Source organism: Diplotaxodon limnothrissa, linkage group LG18 (genome assembly GCF_057381915.1).
Source record: "Diplotaxodon limnothrissa isolate DT_005_m linkage group LG18, D_limnothrissa_male_GT1.1, whole genome shotgun sequence".
Lineage (NCBI taxonomy): Eukaryota > Metazoa > Chordata > Actinopteri > Cichliformes > Cichlidae > Diplotaxodon > Diplotaxodon limnothrissa.
Window position 1 is genome coordinate 21,454,245 of NC_140613.1, and position 12,028 is coordinate 21,466,272.

At 51.8% G+C, this 12,028-nt stretch overlaps 1 protein-coding gene across 9 annotated transcripts in view; it reads right to left on the bottom strand.

The window, feature by feature from the left end:
• The window catches only part of LOC146613545 (myomegalin), a 48,295-nt gene that overhangs the window by 6,886 nt on the left and 29,381 nt on the right, over positions 1-12,028 (bottom strand). For 6 of the 9 annotated variants that reach the window (XM_085377452.1, XM_085377451.1, XM_085377448.1 and 3 more), the window contains 15 exons: positions 11,720-11,924; positions 11,483-11,599; positions 11,134-11,393; positions 10,815-11,029; positions 10,556-10,673; positions 10,313-10,430; positions 10,176-10,230; positions 8,240-8,487; positions 8,055-8,165; positions 7,795-7,956; positions 7,354-7,602; positions 7,116-7,247; positions 6,913-7,029; positions 6,630-6,837; positions 6,422-6,543 (listed from right to left, as the gene is read on the bottom strand). In XM_085377452.1, coding sequence (XP_085233578.1) covers positions 6,422-6,543; positions 6,630-6,837; positions 6,913-7,029; positions 7,116-7,247; positions 7,354-7,602; positions 7,795-7,956; positions 8,055-8,165; positions 8,240-8,487; positions 10,176-10,230; positions 10,313-10,430; positions 10,556-10,673; positions 10,815-11,029; positions 11,134-11,393; positions 11,483-11,599; positions 11,720-11,924 — 2,437 coding nt within the window. Of the gene's footprint in view, positions 1-3,685; positions 5,109-6,421; positions 6,544-6,629; positions 6,838-6,912; positions 7,030-7,115; positions 7,248-7,353; positions 7,603-7,794; positions 7,957-8,054; positions 8,166-8,239; positions 8,488-10,175; positions 10,231-10,312; positions 10,431-10,555; positions 10,674-10,814; positions 11,030-11,133; positions 11,394-11,482; positions 11,600-11,719; positions 11,925-12,028 lie in introns of those variants that run through there. The other 3 variants (XM_085377450.1, XM_085377449.1, XM_085377454.1) reach the window with 2 other exon arrangements.

Here is a 12,028-nt window from a genome sequence, read left to right on the forward strand (position 1 = left end):
TAGAGCTTTTCTTGAGCTGCAAAGAATTCTGGGAATTCCAATTCACAGAAAAACATCCAGTGATTTTTTTTTTCTTTTTATAGCCCATTTATCTGTTTGTTCATGTACCACCAGATGGCACCAAAGTAAGGGACACTGGGACCATAGATAGATAGATAGACAGACAGACAGACAGACAGACAGATAGACAGATAGATAGATAGATAGATAGATAGATAGATAGAGCCACAAACATGAATCAATTTTATTGGAATTCCACGTGAAAGACCAATACAAAGTGGTGTACACGTGAGAAGTGGAATGAAAATCATACATGATTCAAAACATTTTTTACAAATCTGTGGCGGAGGCGTGGCCCCGGGCGCAGCTGCCGGGGAGGAGTGGAGCACAAGGCTCAACAGGGCGGCGCTGCGAGGCCGGTAAGAACAGCTGATGGTGTTTATGTACTGATGATGGTCTCCCTCCGCTGTGTTTATAGTGAGACGGGGAGGAGTGGCGAGAAGATCAGCTGGGCTCGTGAGCTGTCAGGCTGTGCGACTGAGTCAGCTGTCAAAACAAACAAATCAATAAATGTGGAAATTGGCAGTAAATACCGGCGTGTGCGTGTATTTGTGCCTGGTGTATTCCACAAGTGGTGCCAAAACCCAGTAAAGTGCCGGTGGGGAAATGTCCGACCCACAGGCCGCGCCACCCGCCCAGCCCCTGCAATACTTGGCGCAGATGCTGGCGGAGATGGCGGCGATGAGCCGGGATCAGGCGGCCGACCAGCGTGCCCACCTGGCCGCGCTGCGGGAGCAAACAGACCGACAGACACAAGTTCTGGAGCGGCTGGTCGGGGCCGCTGCCACGCCGAAGCCCTCGCCACTGTCGGTGACGGTGCCCCGGATGGGGGACGGGGACGACCCACAGATTTTTTTGGAGACCTTCCGTGCCACGGCGGAGGCTTGCCAATGGCCGCGGGAGGAGTGGGCTCCGCGGCTGCTCCCCCTGCTGTCTGGGGAGGCACAAACAGCGGCCCTGAGTCTGCCTCCGGCGTCAAGGAGCAGCTTCCCGGATGTGAGCCGGGCGGTGGTGGACAGGCTGGGGCTCACCGCCGAAGACCATCGCCGGCGGTTCCGGGCCTGTCGGCTGGCTACAACGGACCGACCATTCGGCTGGGCCCGGCAGCTGCGCGACGCGGCGGTGCGCTGGCTGCAGCCGGGAACATCGGAGGGCGAGACGGAGCTGGTGGACAAGGTGGTGCTGGAGCAGTTCACGGAAGGATTGCCAGCGGAGACGGCGAGATGGGTCCGGTGCCACCGGCCCGCAAGCTTGGAGGTAGCGGTGACGCTGGCGGAGGACCACCTTGCCGCTGGAGCAGGGGAGTCCGGGGACGCCGGACGGAGGCCGACCAAACAGGCCCCAGTGCCGGCCCCGAGGCGCCGTGTGCCGGCACCAGGGCTGGCAGAGCGGCTGCCGGCGCTGAGCCCCACTAACCCTTTCGCGGTGATGGTGCCGTCCAGGGGAACCGAGCCGAGTGGAGCCGCCCCCGAGCCATGGAGGGCAGCACAAACGCCGGGGCCGGAGTGTTGGAAGTGCGGGGAGCCGGGACACCTGAGGAGGGATTGTCCGCTTATGGAAGTGGGGCAGGTGTTCCGCGTTGCTGGCGCCCCAGCACCCTCCCCCGGTCCAGGAGGGACATACAGTATTCCGGTAAGGACTCGAGGGGGTATACGCCAAGCGTTGGTGGACACGGGCTGCACACAGACCCTCGTGCACCAAGGCTTGGTTCGCCCCGGGGCATTATTGGAGGCAGAATGGGTGGAGGTGAGGTGTGTTCATGGTGATGTGCACCGGTACCCCATAGTGCCGCTGCTGCTAAAATACAAGGGCCATACACATAGGGTAACGGCGGCGGTTAGCCCGCGCCTGTCGCACCCCCTGATTCTGGGTACCAATTGGCCGGGGTTTCATCAGCTACTGGGGCAGTACGCGGGGGTGCGATCACGACCGGAAGCGGGGTGTAGCGTGTGCGCGGCATTCAGCGGTGACGCGGGGTCGTCCGACACCGACTCCGGGGGGGAGGAGCCGGCGGGTCCCTCACGGGACGTCCCGCCGGCCCCGGAAGTGTCCCCCATGGGTGATTTCCCACTGGAGCAGTCTCGTGACGGCACCCTACGCTCAGCCTTTGACCAAGTGATGGCTATTGATGGTCACGTGGTGCGCCCTGAGGCCGCGCAGACCTACCCGCGTTTCGTCTTATTAAATGACCGATTATATCGAGTGAGTCGTGACACTCAGACTGAGGAAACACACACCCAGTTGTTGGTGCCGCAGGGCCGCCGGGAAACGCTTTTCCAGGCGGCCCACTATAACCCCATGGCAGGGCATATGGGCTACGAGAAAACTCTGGAGCGAATAACGGCCCGATTTTATTGGCCTGGCATCCGAGCGGATGTGCGCCGCTGGTGCGCGTCCTGCCCGGACTGCCAACTTGTTAACCAGCCGGCCATACCGAGAGCGCCTCTGCGCCCTCTCCCCCTCATTGAGGTCCCGTTTGAGCGCATCGGCATGGACCTCATCGGGCCGTTTCACCGGAGTGCACGCGGTTACCGCTTTGTGTTAGTCCTGGTGGATTACGCAACGCGGTACCCGGAAGCAGTTCCGCTGCGCACCATCTCGGCTAAGAGTGTGGCGCAGGCACTGTTTCAGGTCATTTCCCGAGTCGGAATCCCGAAAGAGATACTGACTGACCAGGGCACGTCGTTTATGTCTCGTACACTGCGGGAACTGTACGAATTACTGGGCATTAAATCTATTCGGACCAGCGTCTACCACCCTCAGACTGACGGGCTGGTGGAGCGGCTGAATAAGACCTTAAAGTCCATGATTCGGAAGTTCATTAACGAGGATGAACGCAATTGGGATCACTGGCTAGACCCTCTGTTATTCGCAGTGCGGGAGGTGCCCCAGGCCTCCACGGGATTTTCTCCCTTTGAACTGCTTTTCGGCAGGAGGCCACGTGGGGTGCTCGACCTGATTAAAGAAAGCTGGGAGGACGGTCCGAGCCCCGCCAAAAATGAGATTCAGTACGTGTTGGACCTGAGAGCAAAACTCCACACTTTGGGGAGGTTGTCACGGGAGAATTTGCTCCAGGCTCAGCAGCGTCAGCAACGCCTGTATAACAGAGGGGCTAGACTCAGGCAATTTTCACCGGGGGATAAAGTGCTTGTGTTACTCCCTTCTTCCAGCTCGAAGTTGCTCGCCAAGTGGCAAGGTCCCTTTGTGGTCACACGGCGTGTCGGGGACGTGGACTATGAGGTCGCTCGGTCGGACAGGGGAGGAGCCGCGCAGATTTATCACCTCAATCTCCTCAAACAGTGGCGAGAGGTCGAAACCGCTTCTCTGGTGAGCCTGGTGAAGGAGAGAGATGAGTTGGGGCCTGAGGTGCCAAATTCTATCATTCCCACCTCCCTCCCTTGTGATGACCATCTCACACAGGCCCAGAGAGCGGACGTTGTCGCGTTGCAACAGCGCTTTGCGGACGTGTTCTCCCCCCTGCCCGGCCGGACGTCCCTCATCGAGCACCATTTCGTGACGCAGCCCGGCGTGACGGTGCGTTCACGGCCCTACAGGCTCCCGGAGCATAAGCGAAAAATCGTGCAGAGGGAATTGGCAGAAATGCTGAGGATGGGAGTAATAGAAGAGTCGCACAGCGCCTGGTGTAGCCCCATCGTTCTGGTGGCGAAGAAGGATGGGTCTATACGGTTCTGTGTCGACTATCGCAGGGTGAACGAAGTGTCACGCTTTGATGCCTACCCCATGCCTCGGGTCGACGAGCTCCTGGACCGGTTAGGCACGGCCCGCTTTTTCACGACGCTGGACTTAACCAAGGGCTATTGGCAGATTCCCTTGTCTGCCGAGGCCAGGGAGAAAACGGCCTTCTCCACTCCGTACGGTTTGTACCAGTTCGTGACACTCCCGTTCGGCCTGTTCGGGGCCCCGGCCACTTTCCAGCGTCTCATGGACCGGGTACTGCGTCCGCACGCGGCGTATGCTGCCGCCTACCTGGATGACGTGATCATCCACAGCGACACCTGGGCGGAGCATGTGCTGCGGGTGGCCGCGGTCCTGGAGTCCCTGAGGGGGGCGGGGCTCACGGCCAATCCGACGAAGTGCGCGGTTGGACGGAGGGAGGTGCAGTATCTGGGGTACCACCTGGGGGGCGGGCAGGTGCGGCCACAGGTGGAGAAGACGGCGGCTATCGCATCCTGCCCGCGCCCCAGGACGAAAAAGGAGGTGAGACGGTTCTTGGGGTTGGCGGGTTACTATCATCGCTTTGTGCCGGGGTTTGCGCAGCTAACCAGCCCCCTGACCGATCTCACTCGAAAGGGTGCCCCGGATCTGGTCCAGTGGACGGGGCCGTGCCAGGCGGCGTTTGTGCGAGTGAAAAACGCTCTCTGTGGGGAGCCGCTGCTTCACACTCCTAACTTTTCCCTCCCGTTTGTTCTGCAGACTGACGCCTCGGACAGAGGGCTGGGAGCCGTTTTGTCTCAGCAGGTGAGGGGAGCTGACCGCCCTGTCCTGTACATCAGCCGGAAGCTAGCGGAGCGCGAGCGCCGGTACAGCACCGTGGAGAAGGAGTGCCTGGCCATCCGGTGGGCGGTCGGCTCCCTGCGCTATTACCTCCTGGGACGCTCATTCACCCTCTGTTCGGACCACGCCCCGCTGCAGTGGCTCCACCGCATGAAAGATGCCAACGCCCGGATCAGCCGGTGGTATCTGGCATTGCAGCCCTTTAAGTTCAAGGTGATCCATAGGCCGGGGGCACAGATGGCGGTGGCCGATTTCCTCTCTCGCTCGCGAGGGGGGGAGTTGGCTCGGCCGGACGGCTCCCCGGCCTCGATCGGGCGGTGGGGGTGTGTGGCGGAGGCGTGGCCCCGGGCGCAGCTGCCGGGGAGGAGTGGAGCAGAAGGCTCAACAGGGCGGCGCTGCGAGGCCGGTAAGAACAGCTGATGGTGTTTATGTACTGATGATGGTCTCCCTCCGCTGTGTTTATAGTGAGACGGGGAGGAGCGGCGAGAAGATCAGCTGGGCTCGTGAGCTGTCAGGCTGTGCGACTGAGTCAGCTGTCAAAACAAACAAATCAATAAATGTGGAAATTGGCAGTACATACCGGCGTGTGCGTGTATTTGTGCCTGGTGTATTCCACAAAATCAATAACTGAAAAGTGGGGTGTGCGTAATTATTCAGTTCCCTGAGTCAATACTTTGTAGAACCACCTTTTGCTTTGGGTGATCAGCTCAGTCAGATTAGATGGATTTGTTTGTGAACAGCAGTTTTCAGATCTTGCCACAGATTCTCGATTGGATTTAGATGGACTTTGACTGGGCCATTCTAACACATGGATATGTTTTGTTTTAAACCATTCCATTGTTGGCCTGGCTTTATGTTTAGGGTCGTTGTCCTGCTGGAAGGTTAACCTCTGCCCCAGTCTCAAGTCTTTTGCAGACTCCAAGAGGTTTTCTTCCAAGATTGCCCTGTATTTGGCTCCATCCATCTTCTCATCAACTCTGACCAGCTTCCCTGTCCCTGCTTGTGGCAAACTGAAAACGGGACTTCTTATGGTTTTCTGTTAACAATGGCTTTCTTCTTCCATAAAGGCCAACTTTGTGCAGTACACGACTAATAAGTTGTCCTATGGTCAGATTCCCCAACCTGAGCTGTAGATCTCTGCAGCTCGTCCAGAGTCTCCATGGGCCTCTTGGCTGCATTTCTGATCAGCGCTCTCCTTGTTCGGCCAGTGAGTTTAGGTGGACGGCCTTGTCTTGGTAGGTTTACAGTTGTGCCATACTCCTTCCATTTCCGACTGATCGCTTGAACAGTGCTCCGTGGGATTTTCAAAGCTTGGGAAATCTTTTTGTAGCCTAAGCCTGCTTTAAATTTCTCAATAACTTTATCCCTGACCTGTCTGGTGTGTTCTTTGGATTTCATGGTCTTATTGCTCCCAATATTCTCTTAGACAACCTCTGAGGCCGTCACAGAGCACCTGTAGAGCTGTTTTGTAAAGAAGAATGGGCAAGGATTTCAGTCTCTAGATGTGCAAAGCTGGTAGAGACATACCCTAAAAGACTGGCAGCTGTAATCGCAGCAAAAGGTGGTTCTACAAAGTATTGACTCAGGGGGCTGAATAATTACGCACACCCCACTTTTCAGTTATTAATTTGTAAAAAATGTTTGGAATCATGTATGATTTTCGTTCCACTTCTCACGTGTACACCACTTTGTGTTGGTCTTTCACGTGGAATTCCAATAAAATTGATTCATGTTTGTGGCTGTAATGTGACAAAATGTGGGAAAGTTCAATGGGGCCGAATACCTTTGCAAGCCACTGTATATATCTATGGTAGGATGTTGTGTATAGCTAATTTGATAGACTGACCTTTGTTGGCCTTTGTGCTGGAACACACTCGATCATAGACGTGTAGTTCGCTCTGCAGGGAGTGGATCAGTTCCCTGCTCTCACATAGCTGCTGCTGGAGTAGTGACACCTCGTGCTGGAGCCTGTTAATGCACAGATACGTTATAGTAATAAAACAGTTAGCGATGATGTGAACACGCAGACAGACACAGCCATTATCTGCACACACCTGTTGGTTTTCTCCTGCCCCGCCTGCCGCTCCTGCCTTAATGTGTGAATCTGCTGTCCCTGCTCCTGACTGTGGGCCTGAAGCCGTCTGAGCTCCTCCTTCCACTGCTCAGCTTCCAGCTCTGATTGCTTCAGGCGAGCGCGTGCTGTAAACACCGCCTCCCTCAATTGCACCACCTCCTCACTTGTGTCTGAGAGCATAGGAGAGACTGAATGGGTTTATTTAAAAAAACAAAAAACAAAACAAACTGTCTTAAATGTCTGTTGCCTTTATACTGAAGTACCTGTGCTGGCCTGCAAGCGGGACTGCAGACCCAAGTTTTCTTCCTTCAGGACTCTGATCTCATTGGACAGCTGAGTGACTGTGTCCAGTCCCTGAATATAAATGTTGGTTGGAGCCCCTGAAAAAAACCCCACATTGTGTCATTTTTTAGAGACAAAGAAGCGCCGATGTTTGTTGTTACTCAAGTGTGGAAAACTGCATTACCTCCATCACGTCCAGTGGTGGCCAGTTTTTCCTCAAGCTGTTGACGAAGCCTCTCATTGGTCCTAATGGACTCCTCCAGGCGTTGGCGAAGGCACCTCACCTCCTGCAGGTGTTCCTCTATCAAATTTACCCCTGAAAGAAAGTCATATAATAAAATGTTGTATTGTTCATTCAACTAAGAAGCTCTTAAGTTACATAAATATTCCAAAAATAAATTCACTGCATTTGTGTGTCACACCTGTTTGGCTGCTTCCTGGTTGGTGCGCAGATGATCCAGAATAACTTCCGACGAAGTTTTCCATGTCCCACAAAGGCCCCCCTGACATTAAACCTGAGTCAGACTTCATTAAGTGGCCTGTAGGGATGCCCCCCAGCTGGTAGGGTTGAAAGGCATGATGGGATAGCTGGCTGTAGCTTGACAGGCCATGCTGGTTGTGGTGATCAGGTGAAAGGGTGAACAGAGCCTTGTCATGAGGCTCTGGGAAGCCTGTAGCCAGCCATCCAAACACATGTACACACACACACACACACACACACACACACACACACACACACACACACAGACACACAAAAATTGTCAGAGATCAGTCAAACATTCTATACAATTCCAAGTGTGACTGTAGTTTCAGACAGGTTTTGAGTATTTTCCACACATGGCACACTCTCTTTGGCCCCTCACCCCTGTTCTGCTCATTCATCTGTTTGTACAGCGTGTCCAGCTCTGGGCGAACAGCCATCACAGAGAGAGCTCTGGGCCGGGGGTCAAACATAACTTCGTGACCCCAGCCGTCAGGGCCAGAGGGGATAGAGAGGGAGGAGGAGACAGGCTCACTGAAAAGGGCTGGAGGAGAATGACAGGACACATACAGAAGACGAAAGGATGAGGAGGAAAAAAGAAAATGATCTTTGCAAGTCAACAGCCGTCTGTGACTCCCCTACCTCTGGTCAAACCCACAGCGGCTGAGCAAAGCATGTTGGGACAGCTGCTTGAAGACTTGAGGAGGCCATGAAGAGGAGGAGGAGGAAGAGGTGGTGGGATAGAGGAACGGACTAAAAGAGGGGAATGGAAGGTGAAATGATAGAAAGATGCATTTCACAGAAAGAGAGATTAACATCAACAATACCTTCCGGATCTGATCCGAGTCCTGGCTGCCGGAGTCGGTGTTCCTCCTGATATTCCCTGGTGTCCAAATCAGAGCACAGCTCCAAGTCTTCATTGGTTTGGTACTCATCGGACACCAAGGAGGTCCTATCTGATTGGTCCGTAGTCTCAGAGAGGGCATGGCAACTGGACGGGGTCTCGGGACGGTGCTGCAGCTTCGTGTGGAGTGATTCGATGATTTTATCTTTCTGCTGCAACTCCTTACTTAACCTGCATGTGGACAGAAGGTCATGATATCACAGTGAAACTGAACTCTGACCTTTGAGATATTAAACCTAATCACTTTCATTTCATTCTATTACACATTTATGTGTTCTTTGTAGGAATTAGCCTCCGAACTCTTGAGTCATGATCAAAAAAATGTTTTTTGAGTTCAAGGTTCTGATGAAAGTCTAACTAGTTCCTCCTCGAATCGAAGTAAATGCTTTTACATTTGCTTATTGGTCAGTTTTTTCATTTGGATGCACAGAAAACAGAAAACGCATCAACATTGAGGGAAATAGGAAAGGAAATTTTTTTCCAGTAATATTAGACAACATAAACAACACTATTACTGTGAAAAGAGCTCTTCTTCCCTATATGAGCACAGGATAACTCACTTTATATTAAAGCCCATTTAAAGAGCATTAACTAATAGGGTGTGAGGTGCTTATAAGTCCTAATAAGATGCCTATTAATGTGTATTTTATGTTAATAGTGCCTTCATGCCTGTCAACAACATACTATGTGTTAGCTCCAGGAAGCCATGGATTACAGTAGTTTTAGGTACTTTTTATACTGTTCTAAAATCACTACTAAATCAAAGGCTTGCATAGCTACTACACTATGTTCTTGACTACTGTAAATTTATGCACTGTCATCATCCATCCTCATAGGCTGGCCCAAATTTTGAGACATCACACGATGTCCTGTTCTGTTCTTGCATCAGTAATGTGTGTGATGCAACGATGTGTGGACATCTTCTGTGTAAGCACCCAAAAGAATTGCAACCAAAGTCGAATGAAATTAAATGAGAGAAACTGACCATGCAGACACATTTATATAGAAGATGAGAAATCACTTCTAGTGAGTCACAAGTGGGTCTAGAGGCCTTACAGACCCTCATGCTATGTATTTGTGTCTCTCTTGCTGTTTTGGGTCCCCTGGCTCTCTGACAGCATCTTTTTTTTTTTTTAAGTGTCTTTGTTTTTTTATTTCACCAGCTTTCCTGATAACCCTTAAAAATGTTGCATGCTGGAAAATATTTCAAAACAAATATTTATCAGTACAGCAGCAAGCGTCAATACAACAGAAATCCACGAATAAGTGACTTAGCATGAATCCAACAGAAACAGTGTGCCAAGCTGTGAAGAATACAGAAACACTGAGCATTTTAAAGCCTGTCTGGGTGGACACCAGGAAGCTGTCTGTTCAGCTAGAGTAACTTAAACGATCCGCGTGGTGGCCCGCGTGTGGATTAACAGCAGACCTTCTGTCTTCTCTCCAACATAAGTAGCTATGCAGACAGCTCCTCACAGCGTGTCACATGACAGAGCAAACTAATCAGTGGGACAGACTTAGTGCTGCAAAGTGAGCTATTAAGTTCAGTGGGGGTCAACAGATCACAAAACTGCAGGTGCAGTTTTGATAAAGACCAAAAGTGATCTTCATGCTAGGCTGAATCTTCATGCTTCTGCTTAAATTTTGGTCTGTGTCAGTTTCTGGGGACTGACTTGATTTTGGAACCAGGCTCAACTAATTATTCGAACAGTGATGGCTTCACTTTTCATCCCCAGATGTTGCTGGTTGCTTGATTTTAAGCAAAGATCGCTCCTTGGTTTAATTGCTACCACCCTAAAATAGTTTAATCTCCTACATATTCTCACATTACACATATAGATATGAACAAGCTCACTTACCGCAAAGCGAGCAACTCGTGGCCTGTCTTGTCGTCATGGCTCTCTACACGTTCTCCTGTGGAGAGAAAAGAGGAAAGATGGAGCGGTGAGATTTTAAATAACAGTAGAAACAGTTTTTTTAAAGAAACGTTCCTTACGTCCACTAATCTTGGTGACCACTCTTTGTGCCAGGGCAGTGCTCTGTGCCAGCTGCTCCCTGAAGCTCTGACCCATGTAGTAGTCAATATCATTGGCCCGCAGGAGCTCCTCAAAAGCCTGAAAGTTGTTGACGTTTAGTGCATCTGTGAGAATCTGCTATGAACTTTGCTAGAACTTTATTCTCTCTCCATGTTGATAAAATGTAGAAAATATCACTGAATCAGTGAGTGTGTTTGCAGCACCTTGGTGGTGTCTCCCAGGTGTTGGGTCAGGATGTGACAGACTCCTTGCCCTTCTCTCATCCGCTGCCTCAGGTGGGACAGCTCACGAGCTTGAGCCTGGATCAGAGAGTTGTACTTCCTGCACAGACAATCAGCCGCCACAGGGACAAAATGCACCGCAGTGTTAAGGGAGATTAGTCTCGCTCTTATGTGCATACATCAACTGATTCTAGATAAAAAGTAAATGTGCAACACTGCCACTTTATCGCTGCTAACCTACCCAGGCCAGGTGGCACATTTCCCTTCTTCTGCTTGGCCTTTGCCCTCCAATCTGGTAGTTTTCAACTGAGCCTCCAGCGACGCGACTCGTTCCATCAGTTCTTGGAGCTCCCTGCTTGGCTTGGACGCTGGACGAGCCCCTTGGGTATCAGATAACCAGCCTTCATCCTCTTCCACACCACTCGGGGCTGGTGATCTTTCAAGCGCCCAGTTTACCTAAAGGGTGAGGATGAAAAGCAAAAAAAACCCCTGTTTTTTGAATTGTTTTTTCTTTAACATTAAATACATTTAAAGTACAGCATTTGTTGGTGAGTCAGTACCTTGCGGGGGGTGCGCTCCAAGCTGGAGGCGTAGTCGCTGGTCGCAGACAAAGACCGGACACGGAGCTGCAGTCCACGGATCACTTTGTGACAGCGAGTAAGCTGTGAGCGCAGATCCTGGACCAGATGCTGGAGAGACGCCGACTCATCCCTCATTTCATAAGCGCCTCTGCTACTGCTGCACCTTCCAGCGTACCAGCCACCACCCTCACAGTCCTGAGGATGGGACAGCGACGTGCACATCTCTAGGTCGTCAAACTCTGCAAGGAGGAGAGGTGAGACATGATTAATGAGAGTATCTTAAAGAGCATGTGTTTGGTCTAAAATGAATCAGATCTTTGTTCATCACCTGGGCTGCTGGTGTCTTCTCTCTCTGCTTCGTTCTCACTCCGGCCACAAGTTTCATAACCCAGATCCTGAAGATCCACCTGCACCTGCTTGTTGGCCTGCTGGACAGACGTCTCGGCTGCACAGACATGAGGCAGAACTTACTTCATTCCTTTATACCAAATAATTAAATATGTTTAAATGTATTTGTCTAACTCATCCCAGCCTTCCTTTATACATGCGCCTCAGAGTGACTCACTGAGCAGATCTCTGTACTCCTTCAGCTGTTCGGCCTGAGCTTGGACCGTGGCCTCAGACACCATCAGCCTCTCTTGCAGCTCTCTGTTCTCCTGCTGGCTCAGAGTCAGATCAGCGTGAAGACGAGACGCCTGTTCACGGAGGCCATCCTCTTTATCTCGCCAGAGCGCTCTGACCTGAGAGCTGTCACCGGCGACCGCTGTCTCCTGCAAAAGCAAAGCATCTAAGCAACACTGATGTGTAATCTTCACAGGCACATCATTTAATTATTTAGTCATACAGCATCTCTTGCACTGAAATATCACATATA